Raw genomic sequence first — 15,478 nt, 5'->3', positions numbered from 1 at the left:
GATAAAATAGCTTGTAAACTAATTAGCTTGGATTAGAAGACACCCCTACAGCACCTACACTGTTTATCTAACCACACTTTCACCACCAGCATTCTTTGTTGACTCTGCATTAATATGGCTTTGCCACAAGGCAATGGAAAACAACACTGTTGTGCACCAACAGTCATTGCAGTTGGTTCTTCTTTGGATGTTTCTCACCAAGATCATCAAATTCTTAGGATATTTCAGGCGAAATCCATCCAATATTGCCTTGATACCAATTTCTGTTGTTTTTGGCTATTTTCATGGCATTATCAAGGTGTATGTGGCATGTACGCTCCATGTGGTACACTCCTTCCTTCACTTGGCAAAGGGCTTGCCATGGGCTAACTTCTTGTGGCTCAAAAGACCTCGTGGGGAAACCAAGAACCGCCAAGAGAGCCACGGCTTGGGAATAATGATATTCCGAAGACACAGGTTTCTGACAGATAATCCAACTAGCACCTCGCTCACGTGAGGGAAGTGCTGGACAAAACACGGCAGAGAGAGGATGTGAATTACATTCAGTGACGTCATCAGCAGGTTCGCAGAGGCTATTGCTGCAGGTGTGAAGAAGAAACATGAAACAATGGTGAATGTAACAAGTGTGGACATGAATTAGTCTCATGTACGGAGTGCCTATACCAGGCCACGAAGAGAGAGGATGCAAGATTGAAAAATTCAGATGAAACTGAGCAGGGATTGAGAACAGGCAGGTGTGGTTTGATGAAGAGTCTTTGGTAAAGTACATTGTCACTTTGTTCTGCTCCTTTTCCGGGGCATATCACTTGCACCTACTAAGGAAGCTTTCAATGTGCATAGCTCTCCTTATTTGTGTATCTACTGCATAGAGATTGTTTCACCATCCATCAACCTACCAATCTCTGTGCTCTCTTCCAGAACCTGGAAAGCTTTTTCCTTCCCAATCATAAGATCCTCCTGCATTAACATGAGGAGCAAGATGGGAACTAGCTCCTCCCGTGCATATACCATACCACTGTATGGTCTTGGCGGCCGCGCGGCAGCAACGCGCTGGACCTCAGGGCCAAATTCACACATAATGTGCTCGAGCCTATGAAGGATTAGGACAAAGACTGTACATCTTGGAGTGAAAGTTGAGTCTTACAGAATATCAAACCCATGAAGTCCATAATACCCAGTCATCAAGGGCTGACCCCCCCATCCCCAGCAGTTGCAATGCTTTTCAGTAGTCTCTGGCGCGTTTCCCTGGAGGGTTGTTTGGAGGTTGACATCTAGCCGCTGTCTGAGGGGTTCATGGTGTCGCTCAAGATGCTTGTCCAGTGTAGCTCAGTCAATCATTGGATACCCGCGTTCAGCCTACATGCGATGAGCATCTTCTAACCGGTGCATTTCGCACAGGAGGATCTGCTGACGTGCCGGCATCCATGGCCCCCTTGTGCCATTCTGAGATAGGAGAGCTTCGCGAATGCGTTGCCCGCACAGAGGACAGGGTGCGAACCCAGCCGCATCCCCAGATTTGATGTTGCCGGCTAGGGATTCACCCAACAAGTAAGGCACGCGAGCGCCTGGATGAAATAGAGGCTGAAAAAGCTGATAAAATTGCTCAAACACAACAGGCAAAGCTTCAACAGGAGCTTCAAAAGAAGCAGGCTGCTAGGGATGCTGAAGAAAGGTGGATTGAATGGGAGGATGCCCATAAAAAGGCCCGCGAGCAACAAGAGGCCGAAAAAATCAAACATGCTAGAGAAAGAGAGGCACAACATGTTGCTCATGAGGAAAAGAAGGCTTTACAACTAGCAGAGAAGGAAAAACAGGCGGTTGAACATGCTACTAAACACCAGCAGTCAGGGCTTCAAGCACCGGCTTCAAAGCACCGTCGGAAGGACTCCCCTACTAAAGATCCTTATTGTGGAGAGCCTATACAACCTTCTAAAAGGGGAAGTAAGAGCTCTACAAGCCTCCCTAGCAAGGCATTAGGCTCCCTAGCCGAGAAATCTACTGTTGACATTCCTTTGAATTCTTTCCTGTCTACCCCCCGGATCTCTCGCTCTGGCCGCAATATTAGGCCGTCCACCCATTTATTTTCCTAACTACACTAATTTCTATGCTTCAAAGAACACATTCATTTAATATTTAATAGCTATTTAATAATAAAGATCTGGTTGTTGAGATATTTAATAAATTCGTTGCGTAGAGCGTTTGGCGAAATTTGGCTCGTTTAGTGGGGTGGCTCGTTTAGTGGTGAACTACCTTAATATCCGTCGTGGCAAAAAATGGCCGACGCCGATACATAGTCGCCACCTTTTGAAGCAGCGCATAGAAGAGCGAAAGAATCTAAAAACTTCCGTTTGAGAAAACGTTCTCTTTCTTGCAAAGCTCCATCAATTTCGAGACCATGAGTCGTGGGTTCTCCACGGACGGGGTCTAAGGCGTATAGCAAGATAGCGGTCTCCAAAAACCGATTCCGTAGTCGACCGGTAATCACCAACGAAGCCATTCTTGGGTCGGAATGGGTTCACGGTAAGCCAGCGGGGTCTGACCTGCGTTGAAGTTTTCTGACCAAATATATCACTTGTCTTGATATCGGAATATCCATGAGGCAAGGAGAAATCTCATTTTCAGGGACAAGTCTTCAGGCGAAGAATTAAAAACCCAGGTAAACCCTTCTTCCCACGTCATGGACGGACCAGTCCTAGATAGACCAATCACGACCCCAAGAATGCGCCCGAGACCAAGAGACAACTAAATTTCCTATGTACGTCTAACTACGGAGTATTCATCAGAAGTATGTGGGATGACTAAGTAATTCTTCTTTCGTCGTGTGCTACCAGATTTGTGAAGAGGGCGAGGGACTTGTCAAGGAAGTGAAATGTATCAGAATGTCGCTATAAAGCAACCCCCGCCCAGGGAAGATGTAGTGGATTTCCTGCTCCCGGTGATCCTCCTTCTTTCATTTTCTCGGAAGGATTGGCGTGAAAATTGTGAACCAAACCAGTTAGGGATCTACTAACAAATTGGACGACACGATCGAAGACCCTTCTACTCACCAAGTTAGACATCTGTCTGGCACTCATACACGAGTCAGAGCCACCCAGATGTCCTACACGCCCACACAGGCCTTGGGGGGCAAATGGCTAATAATCGGACGAGTGAGTAACTAGGAATAGTGGAATGCTAGGCCAAGCAAATGGCAACCACGAGTGAATGGCTAGGAATAGTGGAATGCCAGGATGAGTGAATGACGTAGCCTGGTCCAGGTAACTATCAAGATGCTCAGTGGAGTTTCGCGGTCCCAGTTGAACGTGGGGAAGAATATCACGCAGAGGTCGGCAGGCTAAGGATCCGTGCGAGTGAGTCTCTTGCTACAACCGGTGATGCGGCCAGCCAGACAACCAGTGATAAAGCCCCTAGACTCCAAAACTGACCCAACGTGATCTGTTCACACCCCCATAGCAGAAATGGGGAGGATTTGTAAACCGTAGATCCACTAGTCCCGATACGTTTACGTCGGAATATACGTTTATCTGAATCCATGGTTGTTTGGAAGTTTAAAAATATATACATTCTGAATTTGGAAATGTAGCTTCTGATCCTCAATGTAGAAATCGGGAAATGTTCAAACCCCTGATCAATGAATATATCTAGGAACGTTCAGGATACCTTTTTGGGTTTATAAATGTTTATAGTATAGAAACCATTATAGTATAGAAACCATTATAGTATAGAAACCATTATAGTATAGTTACTCCAGCAGACACTGGAGAGATTTCAACTAATGCACAATACTACATACATCAAACTGCCCAATCCATCTATAAAAAGGAAACACTCCAAGTGCAGTTGAGAAAGATAGTCAGCAGAGCAGAATCCAGTTCAAGCCTTTCAGAATCTTTACTGACAGATATTGTGTAAAGGCTTGGTTTGTGGATTGCAGGTAGGCTGATTATATGAATCTCATCCTAATTCACCTGCAAAATTGGCAAATCCAGTACCCTCTTGCACCAAATTTCATGAGCAGAGAATATGGCAAAAAAAACCCTCCAGCAGCTGCTCTGGTTGTGGGTGAATATGCATCTTATTTGCCTGATCTTGATGCCCAACACACAAGTATACTCAACCAGATCATTGAGTTTCAATGTAGTGCAATGTGCATCTCCATTGAATGTAAAGGTCAGCTTTTGAAACAATTGGATTGGGGTCAAACCTTCATCAAGTATATGTTGATATGCCCAATCACTGCTGTATGAAAGTTGGAGCTTTTGCAAAAAGAAATGCATAATTGATAGTTCAGAAAGCTGTATGCTTTGTAAATCAAGCAATTCCATGACTTTGCAGCTAGCTGGTAGTTGGCAGTAGGCATTGATTAAGATATGAAAGGGGGTAGTAGCATATGAATCATCAGCTTCATTGGCATTCTCATCATCATCTTGTTGCTTATTGTGTTCCAATCACACAAGGTCTTGCATGAGAATTGAACATTCATAATGAAGTTGCTTCATCTGGCTGCTGATATAGGGTTCTGATTTCATAAGAGCTCCATCAAGAACCAAGAATATAGTGTGTTTGAAGCTCTCATGAATCAGTAAAACCTTTTCAATATCATGCTTGTTAGTTTGCTGCACAAATGCTTTATATTCATGATGTTTATCCTTTCTGATCAGTACATTACAGTTATTTGGCACAGCATACTTCTTTGCCTGATCAGCATAGTGCACCCTGATATGCATGTTTAGTTGATGTTTCAAAGCATATAACATCTTATCTGCTTTTGGGGCAATACTGACAGTGTTGATTGAAATGTTCTCCATCAGAGGTGTTATAATCTGATTAAATACTGGTGAATTCTGCTGTGATCTCAGCATCCATACTGCCCAGCTAGCTGACCATGGTGCCTTGGCAGCCATGACAGTAGCATCTATCACTTTCTGAAGCATAGTTTGGGTGTTGGCAACCACACTTTTAAGTTCATTGTACCTGACAGATGTCTGAGAAGTCAATAGTGAATTGCTTCTTGCAATAGCACCAAAGATTTTAGCAAGCAACAAACATGAAATGTTGAGATCAATTAACTGTTCACCAAAGAAGTTATAGAGAGCCTGCTGAACAACAGTCTGAATCCAGTCAGGCTTTAGAGCAAAGCAGAGTATAATTGGGATCATAATTGAAGCTTGAGCATGTTCCTGGATTTAGTAGAACTCCAGATAGGTAATTGAGAACTGCAGTCAGGCCCAGCATCTCTGAAATAGAAACCTCTGTAGGGTTTGGCAGTATTCCTTCTGCCTCTCAGGTGTCAATATATATGATATCAATAATGTATGTGCAATTTTGGACAGGCCTGAAAATTCACTATGACAGGGGTCAGAGAAGAAAAATGTCATCAGATTTAGTGTCAGGCAGATCTTCAAAACTGGAGGACTTTTCTTGGCTAATTCATGGGTCTTCTACAGTGCTTCTTGCTTGTGAACAGTCCACTTCACCTCAATTTTGGCCTGCAAATTGAGTAGCTGGTAATGGTATCAGCTGTGTTTCACCAAGTCAAAATTCATATTAAACCTCTCTGTATTGGAGACAGTACAGCTTCAACAGAAGACTGTTGCAGTAGAGTATTTGATTTCAGCATTGTTATTTTACTGTGGCATGTCATCAAGATAAGCAATACAAGAAGTAATGACTCTGACAGTTCCTTCACCAGTTACCACAATGTCAAATCCTCTTTCAACTGCTTGTAAACTGGGAGCCAACACCCCCATAACATCAGGAAAATTTGTAGCATGAGGCCCAAGAGTAATTGTATATACATTGTTTTGTTGTCTTCTTTTGGAATCATTAAGTCCTGCAGAAATCATATAGAAGCCAGTTATATTTCAGTACATGTTCTGATATAGACTGAATCTGTCAATGAACAGCAGGAAGAGAATGGATATAGTTCTCTTGATAGCATTGCCTGGGCAGAGCATCTTGATCAGCATATCCCTTCTGTATGCTGTGATTTCCAGTTCACCCCAGAGTGAAGTGCTAAGTTGAAGCTCTTGTACAGATGATGTGTAGCAAATTGTATTCATCACTTGCTGTACAAAGAACCCATTTGTTTCTGAGGGTTTGTAGCTATCTGATCTGTCAAAGGTGTAGTCAAGATGGATATTCAGTTGGGCTAGAATATTGTCTTCATGTATAATGTGAGTTTTCTGGTCTTCCAGTAAGAGCAGCTTGTTCAGGCAAAGCAGAGGTCTCAGTAAATGAATTCTTTTATTAAAGCTGTTGGCAGTAATAGTGTACTGGACAATAAGAACAATTTCACCAGGTTTTGTGCAGGCCAGTCTCTGGTTCTGACCCACAAATTGAATTCTTCTGATATGAATTTCTTGTTCATTTTAAGTGCACTTACATGCAGCATTGTTGCACCTGAAATGAACAAAATTAGAAGAAAAGACTGGTGTTCTGTCAGAATATCATGCAAAGTCACCTGACAAACATCTAATGGAGCTCCCTCAGCTCCATGATTGTCACAATTTGGTCAGGTTGTCAACTAGGTCAGCCATACCAATATGTATCTTCTTGCAAAATACAGGAGACCTTGCCAGTAATGACAAAAGAGCCACAGGATCCTGAAAGAATAAATTAGATGTGAGAGATGTCTGTATTAGTTGCTTCTTGACAGGTGAAAGAGTTGGCATTTTCAATGAAACAGCTGGTATGGATGCCTGTTGGATGGGAAGTATAGGGAATTAAGCTCTGCATTTCTTCTTCAATGTGCTCAGCCCCAATGGTAGAGATCTCAGTGCATCAATATCTTTGGGAATCTGTAAGACTTCCTGCAGTGCCTTGTAGTGTTGGTGAGATATTTCTGATTTTTCACACCATAATTCTAAAGTGAGTGTAAAGTGGTCCAGCATTTCATCAGGCTTCACATGTGCATGGACTAGAATCTCTGATGGATCATTCATTATAGTCAGGATGTAGGTCTCAGCTGGCTGGTTGCCCAATGAATTCTCTAGTTGTGAATGAAAATTGGAATCTCCATTGCTAACTGGGTGCACTGGATGTAACATAGTCTGTAACCAGGGTTCAGATTCAGGCTCTTCATACTGTTGTGATTCATTGTTATTAACTGATTCCATGGGTAGAGCTGCTACTGCTTCTTGTATAATCTTCTGCACCCTGATGTCTTCTGGTTCAGAATGAGTGTTGGATAGAGTGTTGGATGAAGCATTAGAGATATCTGAAAGACTTGCTGCATCCTGTACACAGTGATTAGAATGATGCAGGCTGACAGAGAATTCAAGGTCTTACACTCAATCCTGACTTCTCAGTTTGATTGTTTGGCTGAATGTCAGGTTCCACTGAAGATAAAACACAATTGTAATCTTGCAATTTCTGCAACAAATAGACAGGCTGTCTGTATCTTTGAAACTGTGAGGCTGGAAATGGCAAATGAAGTTGCCTTCTCCAAAACATATAGTTCTCTATGTGCCTCAAGTATCTTCAACCTTGCATGTTTGCTTGAGGTTTATACACTGGTTTCTGCAGTGGTTGAGTTTCAAGTTGCAGGAACAGTGAGGGTTGCTGCAGAATTTCTTTGAAACAAAGTATGTAGAAATTAGAAAGAAAATTGCTGTTCAATTGGGGAATTGGACATATTATAGTAAAGTTGAATGTTAGAGCAGCCACAAAATGTGCCAACTGTGCTACAGACCAACTGTAATATTCTGATCATCTAGACCTGTAATTGGCTCTAAGAGATGCAAGATCAGTAATGATCTGCATCCTCCTGAGTGATCAGCCTATTTCAAAGAAATCAATCACTTAGCAGCATTGAATTTTAGAATGTAGGGGAATATGGATACAGATCTGAATAGCAACTTGAGCAGTTGAATGTGCTCCAAGTCCACTATATAATAGATAGTGAACCCCTCTGAAATTCAAGCATTCACTCTCATTCATTCTCAACAGCAATCCAATAGCCAAAATGTTGGAGACACAGAGCATGCCAGTGTCAAAAAGAACAGCTTGCATCTTCTCATGGGCCCAATTGCACAACATGCCAAAGGCTCAAGAGACATTGTTCAGTTTGAATACAAGTACCTGAACTGAAGCATTCTCTGATCATACAGAGATTGAAAAGCAGGTTCAAGTAGTGGAGCATGAGATACAAAATCAGGTGCAATGGGCCTATATATTGACATTAAATACTGACCCAATTCCCAATACCATCCAGAAGGTGCTGAGTCTTGAGAACTGGGAAGCCAGAAATGACTCATATTTTTGTGAACTTTCCAGACACATGTCAGATCTCTGTAAAGGTTGGAAATGTAAGATCTTGAGTAGCTTGAAGATCAGAACAATATCTCTAAACTCCTAGTTATGATATAAACTGATCTTATTTGTAGAATCATGTCAGGAAATGTATTGAACTCAGCTTGACTGAGAATTCTGATTTCAGACTCCATAAAATAACTGATCAATAAAAGCTGATCAGCTATTTTGCCTGATTGTTCAAGTGGGACCAATTCTGTAAAGTCTTTTACTGGATCAAGCTGTATATTGATTTTGAGAAGTCAGCTCCACAAGAGAAATGGTATTTTGAATGTAAGTCAATGGTAAATCTTAATTGTCATGATTTCTGCTCTGACAGTTATGGCAATAGAGGTGTATGCAAATTTAGCAGTATATGTGAAGCTGTATCTTGATGACAACAGTCTGAAATGGGATGCATTCACTCTGTTAATCTACACCTGGAATTCTGTACTCAAGCTCTGGGACTGCTTGACACAGAAACCAGGACTGAGAGATATCAATTTAGATGACTTTGTCCAACAGAAGATCCAACCAAGGAAGCCAAAGGCTGTTCATGTTGAGACTTTGCCAGGAATTCTGGATGCAGTTCAGTTAACATCTAGTATGCTGCCCAGGGAACCCAATTCATGTCCAGCTCAGACAGTGCAAGCTCTGCAGGAGTCAGAGAATGACAATTCAGACAAGAAGAATTGGAATTCTTTGCAGAACATTATGGAGAATTATTTTGAGACTGTGATAAATCAGCCTGCCTGTTCAAAGAGACCCATGCCAGCTGCAACTGGTTGCATGCCCTGAAAGAGACACAGATTCTAGTTGAATACATGAAAAGATGCCTTCTTGAGTCAAAATTGGCTGTTAGTTTGTGCTTCAAAATAGATTTCAGAGTTTGATATCTAGACTTCAATGCAATGCTCTGTTATATCAATACTTGCAAGAGCTGAATTTTGCTATATTCAATATATATCTCTTTATCATTCACTGTAATCAGCTGTAGGAGCTCTAAGCAAAATAAGTTAGCACTTAGTAATGTATAAATAGACATGTCCTGATTAGGAAATCCAAAACAATCAAGCAGACATGCTAGATATAATAATCTCTTTTCACACAAAATCTCTCTCTTCTTCTCTTCTTTTCTTTTTTTTCTTCTCTTGAGCTCATTATATTTCTTGTTGCCTCTCTTCTCTTATTTCAATATTGAGGTAAGTGATGGATTTCAGAATGAAATAAGGAACTGCAGCAAACTGAAGGACAATATATACAGAAATAGCAAAAAATGGCTCTGCAAACACATAAATTGGCAGCAGCTCAGAATAAGCACTCCCTGATGTTCATAAAGAAGAAGTCAGGGTGAAAGCTCTTGGCTGTTAAAGAAGAGCCCACTATGATGGATGATACACTCTGTGGCTGCTGTTTGACATTTGTGTATACAGCACATATTAAAAAGTCTTGTTCCTGCAAGCAAGAAACTGTAAAGGCCTGCACCAATTGTGCAGAAGATAAAAAAGTCTGTACTTCTGTCTCTTCAGAGCTGCAGAAGGAAGTGGCAGCATTACTGTCTGACCATGATAATTTTCTCAGACTTAAGAATGTGATGCTCTGAGAGGAATTGAAAGCCAGTATGATGGAACAGACTGCTGGTCTCAGTGAATTGCTTGCCAAAATAACACTTCTGTCAGTCTGAACTGACAAATTCCCCTCTCTTCCCCTCTTCAATGCTGAAGTTGGTGCTGTTACTTTGATAGTGTTAGAAAAGCTTGTGTCCATTCAAGCTGAACAAAAAGAGCTTGTGGAGCATACATTCTGCTCTGTCAAGATAGGTTGAACTGATTGAAGATCATACATTTAACTCATGCTAATATAGTTATATATATAGAATATTGAAAGGATCTTGGCTGACATCTGCCAGAACTTAAAGTTCAATTGTTTATCTTCTGCAGTCAGTATACTTGATGCAATGTTGGGATGAATTGAACTGACTTTGATATTTGATGACAGAAAAAGTGAAAGACAGAAGAAACTGTCTGCAAATCAGCAATCAAGATAGGCTGATTTGCTGCTGCCCTGCTCTCTGCTGCATCCACTCCTCTCCCCCCCTCCCCCACTCCAATCACACCTTCTCCCTTTGTTCAGTTGCAGCCAAATATATCTGTGTCAGGCCTGTCTCCAACTGGAGGCAGTGGAGCTGATTTGCTTGAAAGTATGAGGTGGCCTGAATGGGCTTGCCCTGATGATTCTTCTGTGCTGGTCTTATGCCCTGTCCCTGAACCAGAGACTCCAACCAGTGAGGAGGCTCCTGAAATTTAAAAAAAAAAAAAACTTCATTATGATTTGGGTTGTGCGGGTGGTTGTGTAATACTTAGTTAGTTCCTAGTAATTGAAAAGCTTCTGAATTGGGTTCAAAACCCTCAATTGGTGCATCATATGTTCTGAATTCTATATGTTTCGGACCCTTTATACGTGCATTGTAAATATATGGTTGATCTACAGTTTCAAGCTTGCGACCTGTGGTTCAACGGGTCGCGTCGGATAAACGTTTTCCGACGGTTGCCCGAAAAGCTCATTTTTCCGGTATGGCCCTTACTCGCTTGTTGTACATAATTTCAAATGGTTCAATAGTACCCTTTCGCTGGACCTGTCCTGGGTTTGTCACTTTGGCCATGTTTAGAAGAGGTCTCTTTTTCTTTAAAAAAAAAAAGAAAAAAAAAAACCTTGTGGATACATGTGGAAGCGGTATTGGACGAGGACGAGATGGACGTGGAGGAAAGGTGTTGCATTCCGTCAGGGAAGTGAATGGACAGAGCATTTTAGTCTGTCTTGGCAATGATCATCACAGTCCCAGCCATTACGGCCCGTTCCGCGCTGCTCCGTCTGCCAACGAAGTTTACGTCTGATTGGCCCTTTGTTTCGGGCAGTGTCAGCAACGCCTTCAAATGATGGTCTCAGAACGGCGCAACAATGCCTCGATTCGCTCAGGACATCCATGACATCAAAATGAGATATCAGTCCATCAGTTAGGCTCAATGAAACGTGAACGTCACCAGTGTATATTTCCTTTTATGAGAGTGGAGGGTTTGTTACATTGAATCTCCCTCGCCATTTTTGGAGGAGATGTTCTCACTGTCGTCTTCTCCCCGCAATGTTCGCCCAGAAATCTCGAGATCCGGAAGTGGCTTGTTGATTGGGTCAAGCGGTGGTGGCCCGACTCTCACCATCAAATTCTCGCGTCCAATGAGTGATGTTCCTGTCCACTTTCATCGTTCGACAGTGATTGGCTGATTAATCCCCGCATGCATCTCGAGTCAGACGATGAGTTGTTGCCTCGAGACCTTTGACCTGAGCCGCTGAGCCCCCCATTGCCATCTGCCATCCCGCCAATTTTGGAGGTCAGCGTCTAGTGTTGCGCAGACTACCTCCGGCCAACAACAAGGCTTTTAACGTGTTTAGTTTTGGGCTTTGCGAGTAAGTTCATGGATTTGACTGCAGCCGAATCTACTGTTGACTTTTTAGGTACAGCAGAACCTGAAACATTTGGATAGCGAGCTGGAATTGTCTGAGAGACAGGTGCGAATCATGACAATCTACATATCAAGCTGCCGTTTTAGCTGATGAACGCAAAGACCAGCCACCGGAGACACGTTAAGCGCCATGACTGCAAGCTCGGGGTTAACGGGGGAATGTAGAGTGTGCAAACACTTCAACGCTGCACACAACAAGTTTAAGTGTAAAGAATATGGCTGTCGAAAGCAATGGAAAATTTGTCAGACTGGCCTTCATCAAACAGTGTCCAGTGGAACTTATGCTATCTGCTCAAAATGTAAAGATCACCCTGCCGGGGGACCTGATGGTTTTGAAAGTTATATAGATCTAACAAGTTGATGAAAACTGTGGTATGTTTACCCTTTTGAGCAGTATACAATCCTCCAAGCCAATCCCAGACAGATTTCGACTCCGGAATGTAAGCTTGGTGTTCAGGCAGAGCTAACTTCGTCACAAGATTCTTCATCCGAGTCTCCCACGTCGAACCAAGGGTGCGTGCGGATGTCCTTCTCGCTTGGCGGATACCCTGTCATCCGTAACCAGCCAAATATGCTTCGCGTTGCGACCTCCGACACTGATTGAAGATTGAGTCTCCAAGATTTCCCAGACACCACCGGAGTGTTGTTGGATGGGGATACAATTTGTTTCGAACAGGCTGAATTTGTCTTCAACCCACTATCCTCAAGCTCCATACCATTGTCCAAATCCCATTTCCAAGTAGTGTACCGGAGGTCGTGCCCTCGACATCGTGCGTGAAGTCGAACTGCGATCTCTGTATCGCTAAGCGCGCTGCTGCCAAATGGCTTCCAAGGACACACTGGAACGCTTGAGAAGCCATCGCAGCCTGTAAGAAATAGTAAGCGGCATTCGTCATCGCGATTTATTCTAGATTGTTTGGCAGCACGTGGCCCTGAGAGTTTCGTAGTAAGAAATGATTGCTCAGTCCCAGTCCATGCAGCCGCATGAAGGTCAACCGCCCATTGACCGGATCGGATAGCATGGAGAATTGTCGTTGCTGTTCCTGTAAGAATTGCGCCTAGCCATAGTGGCCCAAGTACCGGCTGTCTCCGAGTCAGAAGAATGGTAAGTCCGGTATAGTCCTCGGCATCCAGGATAGGTTCAAGAGCCTCGAAGGCCGGCTCTAACCATGAGCCGACAAGGTTGCAGTACACGTCAGGATTGAAGAAAGTGCTGTGCAGTAGAGACCGTAGCGCCCACCCATTGCAGCTTAGGGTCATGTAGTATGGTAGCAGTTCTCTTTGTTCATAAATGTTATCGCGCGAAAAGGGCAACGGTGCTATATTTAGCTTCGATGACGATGGCCGAGTAAAAACCGCGGTAGGGGTATATGGCACAGGTAGAGGAAGAGTAATAGTTCTACCGCTGTTAAAAGGTATAAAGAGAGTCGCCATTAACGCAGTACAACATTGACCGCTAAGGTTGTGAGTGGCACAAAAGTCAGCGAGATATTTCAAGGCCTGCCTTGAGGAAGGTGGAGTGCTCCCGGGACAATGCTGGTCATAATTTCTGCGCAAAATGAACGGACGGGTATCGATGTTGCGAACGGACCATGGCGATTTGTAGATATGGCCATTGTGAAATACAGTAGCCTGCCACCCCGCCGGCGACAGTACTGCTGCCCACCATCTTGCGGCATCATCATCCATGGAACACAAATCAATCTCAAAGCCACCGCAGTGCTGTTGGGTATCATCAATATCAGATTCATTGGCCCGGCAATGCAAATATCTCATACGTCTAGTCTGCGCCAAAGTTGAAGGTTGTCTCTCCAGCCAAGTGCTTGACAAAATATAGGACCAAGCATAAAACAAAACCGCTAGATAATTACCCTGCTCAGCGTTATCCGGAGTATTGCATACTCCAGGCCAGTGTCTGAAACGTGAATCATCTGCGAAAACACATGTCGTGGAGCGCTGAACGCCTAAAAGAAGTCGGTGCGGGAGGACCTTCTGTTCCAGGTCACACTCTCCCTCGGACGTCGTCTGCCATATAGATTTCCCACTAATGAAGAGAGTTGATACTCCATCTAATGACGATGTATGGTGAAGGGATAAACTATCTTTTCGAGATTCGAAGTCGCGGCCAAGGTAAGCAGGAACCCTCCCCAGCATTTTCTGAGGTTGAATACACTGAAGCGGCAGCTCAGAACTTGTTGTCAGGGCATGCTGAGACCAGACAAGTTGGCTTGTTTTTCGCATGCGTTCAATAGCCTCCTTACTGGGTCGAACAGCGTCTTCCATCTCCGTCAGTGATAGCCACGACGCAGTTGTAAACGAATGGTAGAAATGAGAAGAGGTGGCGGCTGGCAAGGTTGATCCATCATGGCTGACATTCTAGCACGTGACACGTAAGGTGGCTCACCACTCAACGAGCCAAACCACTCAACGAGCCAAATTTTCGCACCATCAAATTTCTTCAACGCTCAACTTCAATATGTAATAGCATGGTCAACAACAAAGCAATTAAGCTTGCAATTGAAGATCTTGAATTGCAAGAGACTCCAAATTACAGTGCAACTGCAAAAAAATATTCAGTCAGCTGAGAGACCCTGTGCCAGCAGCATCAAGGCCTACAAGTTGATTTTCATGAAGCAACCTCCAGACATAAGAAGAAGCTCATCAATATACAGGAGGATGAGCTTCTAGAGTATATAAACAAGCTCTGCAACCACAGTCTTGCTTCTACATCTTAAATTCTTCAAAATGTTGTGCAAGAGATGACAGGAGAGAACATGGAAATCAACTGGATGATATAGTTTTGTGAGCATCACAAGAACAAGATCAAGTCTGTTTATCTCAAGCTACTTGACAAGAATAGACAGGTAGCAGATAATTACCACTGCTTTCAGCACTTCTATAGTCTTGTACTTGAATGCTTTTTTTGCTTCTTTGCAAGTACAGTTATTGAATTTGGCTAACTTTTTGTACTACTGCATTTAGTTGAGTGAGAAAATCAGTCAGTATAATATTACACCAGAAAACACATACAACTTTAATGAAAAAGAATTCCTTCTAGACTTCTGTCATGTCTTGAAGTGTCTTGTCTCTATTAAAGCTCTACAAGCTGGTAAAAGTGTTGCAACTCAGAATGGAAGTCAGAAATTTCTCTTACTACTCTGTTTAGTCTCTGCAGATGAGATTGCATTGTCTTCAGCTCTTGTTTATCAGAATGAATCTAGAGATCTTCAGAATATATGACTGGATGATTTTGACAGAAGCAAATATATCTACTTTACAGTCTTAGTAAATGGCTGGAGTAATAATAAATATGGCCTGAAGTGGTTGCAATGGGTTTTTAATTCACATACAAAGGCAAAAGCAGGTAGAGCAAGATGTCTGCTTCTACTAGATGGGCATTCTTCCCATATAAATATGAAATTTATTAAATATGCAAACTGTGAAAGAATTCTGCTGTTGATTCTTCCACTATACTCTATTCACTGTTTGCAGCCTCTTGATATTGGTGTTTTTGAGCTGCTGGACAAGACATATTCCAGTGAGCTGGAATTTCTACTATGCTGTGAACTGGGCTATATTTGAATAACAAAAAGGGATTTCTGAAGACTATTCAATGCAGCATGGAAGAAGGCTTTGACAGGTGATAATATATATGCTGGCTTTGCAAA

General features: G+C 42.8%; 5 protein-coding genes across 5 annotated transcripts; 2 read left to right on the top strand and 3 right to left on the bottom strand.

Moving 5' to 3' along the window:
* Positions 1-722: 722 nt before the first annotated feature.
* On the bottom strand, positions 723-1,523 carry CIMG_13205 (uncharacterized protein). Its single transcript, XM_004444967.1, has 2 exons — positions 1,145-1,523; positions 723-1,090 (listed from the first exon to the last, which is right to left on the bottom strand). The coding sequence occupies exons 1-2, from the start codon at positions 1,180-1,182 to the stop codon at positions 859-861; spliced, it is 270 nt and encodes an 89-aa protein (XP_004445024.1). The 5' UTR covers positions 1,183-1,523; the 3' UTR covers positions 723-858.
* On the top strand, positions 1,031-2,090 carry CIMG_13204 (uncharacterized protein; the record flags this gene model as incomplete). The annotated part of the gene is made up of 3 exons (XM_001241270.2): positions 1,031-1,132; positions 1,211-1,490; positions 1,617-2,090. The coding sequence occupies exons 2-3, from the start codon at positions 1,425-1,427 to the stop codon at positions 2,088-2,090; spliced, it is 540 nt and encodes a 179-aa protein (XP_001241271.1). The 5' UTR covers positions 1,031-1,132; positions 1,211-1,424.
* A 6,544-nt stretch (positions 2,091-8,634) lies between these two features.
* CIMG_13203 (uncharacterized protein) lies at positions 8,635-9,090 on the top strand (the record flags this gene model as incomplete). Its single annotated transcript, XM_001241273.1, has 1 exon — positions 8,635-9,090. One exon carries the CDS (start codon positions 8,635-8,637, stop codon positions 9,088-9,090), a length of 456 nt encoding a protein of 151 aa, XP_001241274.1.
* A 1,312-nt stretch (positions 9,091-10,402) lies between these two features.
* On the bottom strand, positions 10,403-10,954 carry CIMG_13202 (uncharacterized protein; the record flags this gene model as incomplete). The annotated part of the gene is made up of 2 exons (XM_001241274.2): positions 10,403-10,588; positions 10,877-10,954. 2 exons carry the CDS (start codon positions 10,952-10,954, stop codon positions 10,403-10,405), a joined length of 264 nt encoding a protein of 87 aa, XP_001241275.2.
* A 1,211-nt stretch (positions 10,955-12,165) lies between these two features.
* On the bottom strand, positions 12,166-14,106 carry CIMG_08439 (uncharacterized protein). Its single transcript, XM_001241275.2, has one exon. The coding sequence runs from the start codon at positions 14,091-14,093 to the stop codon at positions 12,264-12,266; it is 1,830 nt and encodes a 609-aa protein (XP_001241276.1). The 5' UTR covers positions 14,094-14,106; the 3' UTR covers positions 12,166-12,263.
* Between the last annotated feature and the right edge of the window lie 1,372 nt (positions 14,107-15,478).

This window comes from Coccidioides immitis (genome assembly GCF_000149335.2).
Source record: "Coccidioides immitis RS genomic scaffold supercont3.3, whole genome shotgun sequence".
Classification (NCBI taxonomy): Eukaryota; Fungi; Ascomycota; class Eurotiomycetes; order Onygenales; family Onygenaceae; genus Coccidioides; species Coccidioides immitis.
Note: the sequence above shows the minus strand (reverse complement) of the source record. Positions and strands in the feature narration are given on the sequence as shown.

Bases quoted from the DNA above. Each gene is read 5' to 3' on its own strand.
- CIMG_13205 (XM_004444967.1), bottom strand. From the start codon at position 1,182: ATGACTGGGTATTATGGACTTCATGGGTTTGATATTCT. The intron at 1,091-1,144 runs GTAAGACTCAAC...AATCCTTCATAG, and splicing joins CTTCATGGGTTTGATATTCT to GCTCGAGCACATTATGTGTG.
- CIMG_08439 (XM_001241275.2), bottom strand. From the start codon at position 14,093: ATGGAAGACGCTGTTCGACCCAGTAAGGAGGCTATTGAACGCATGCGA.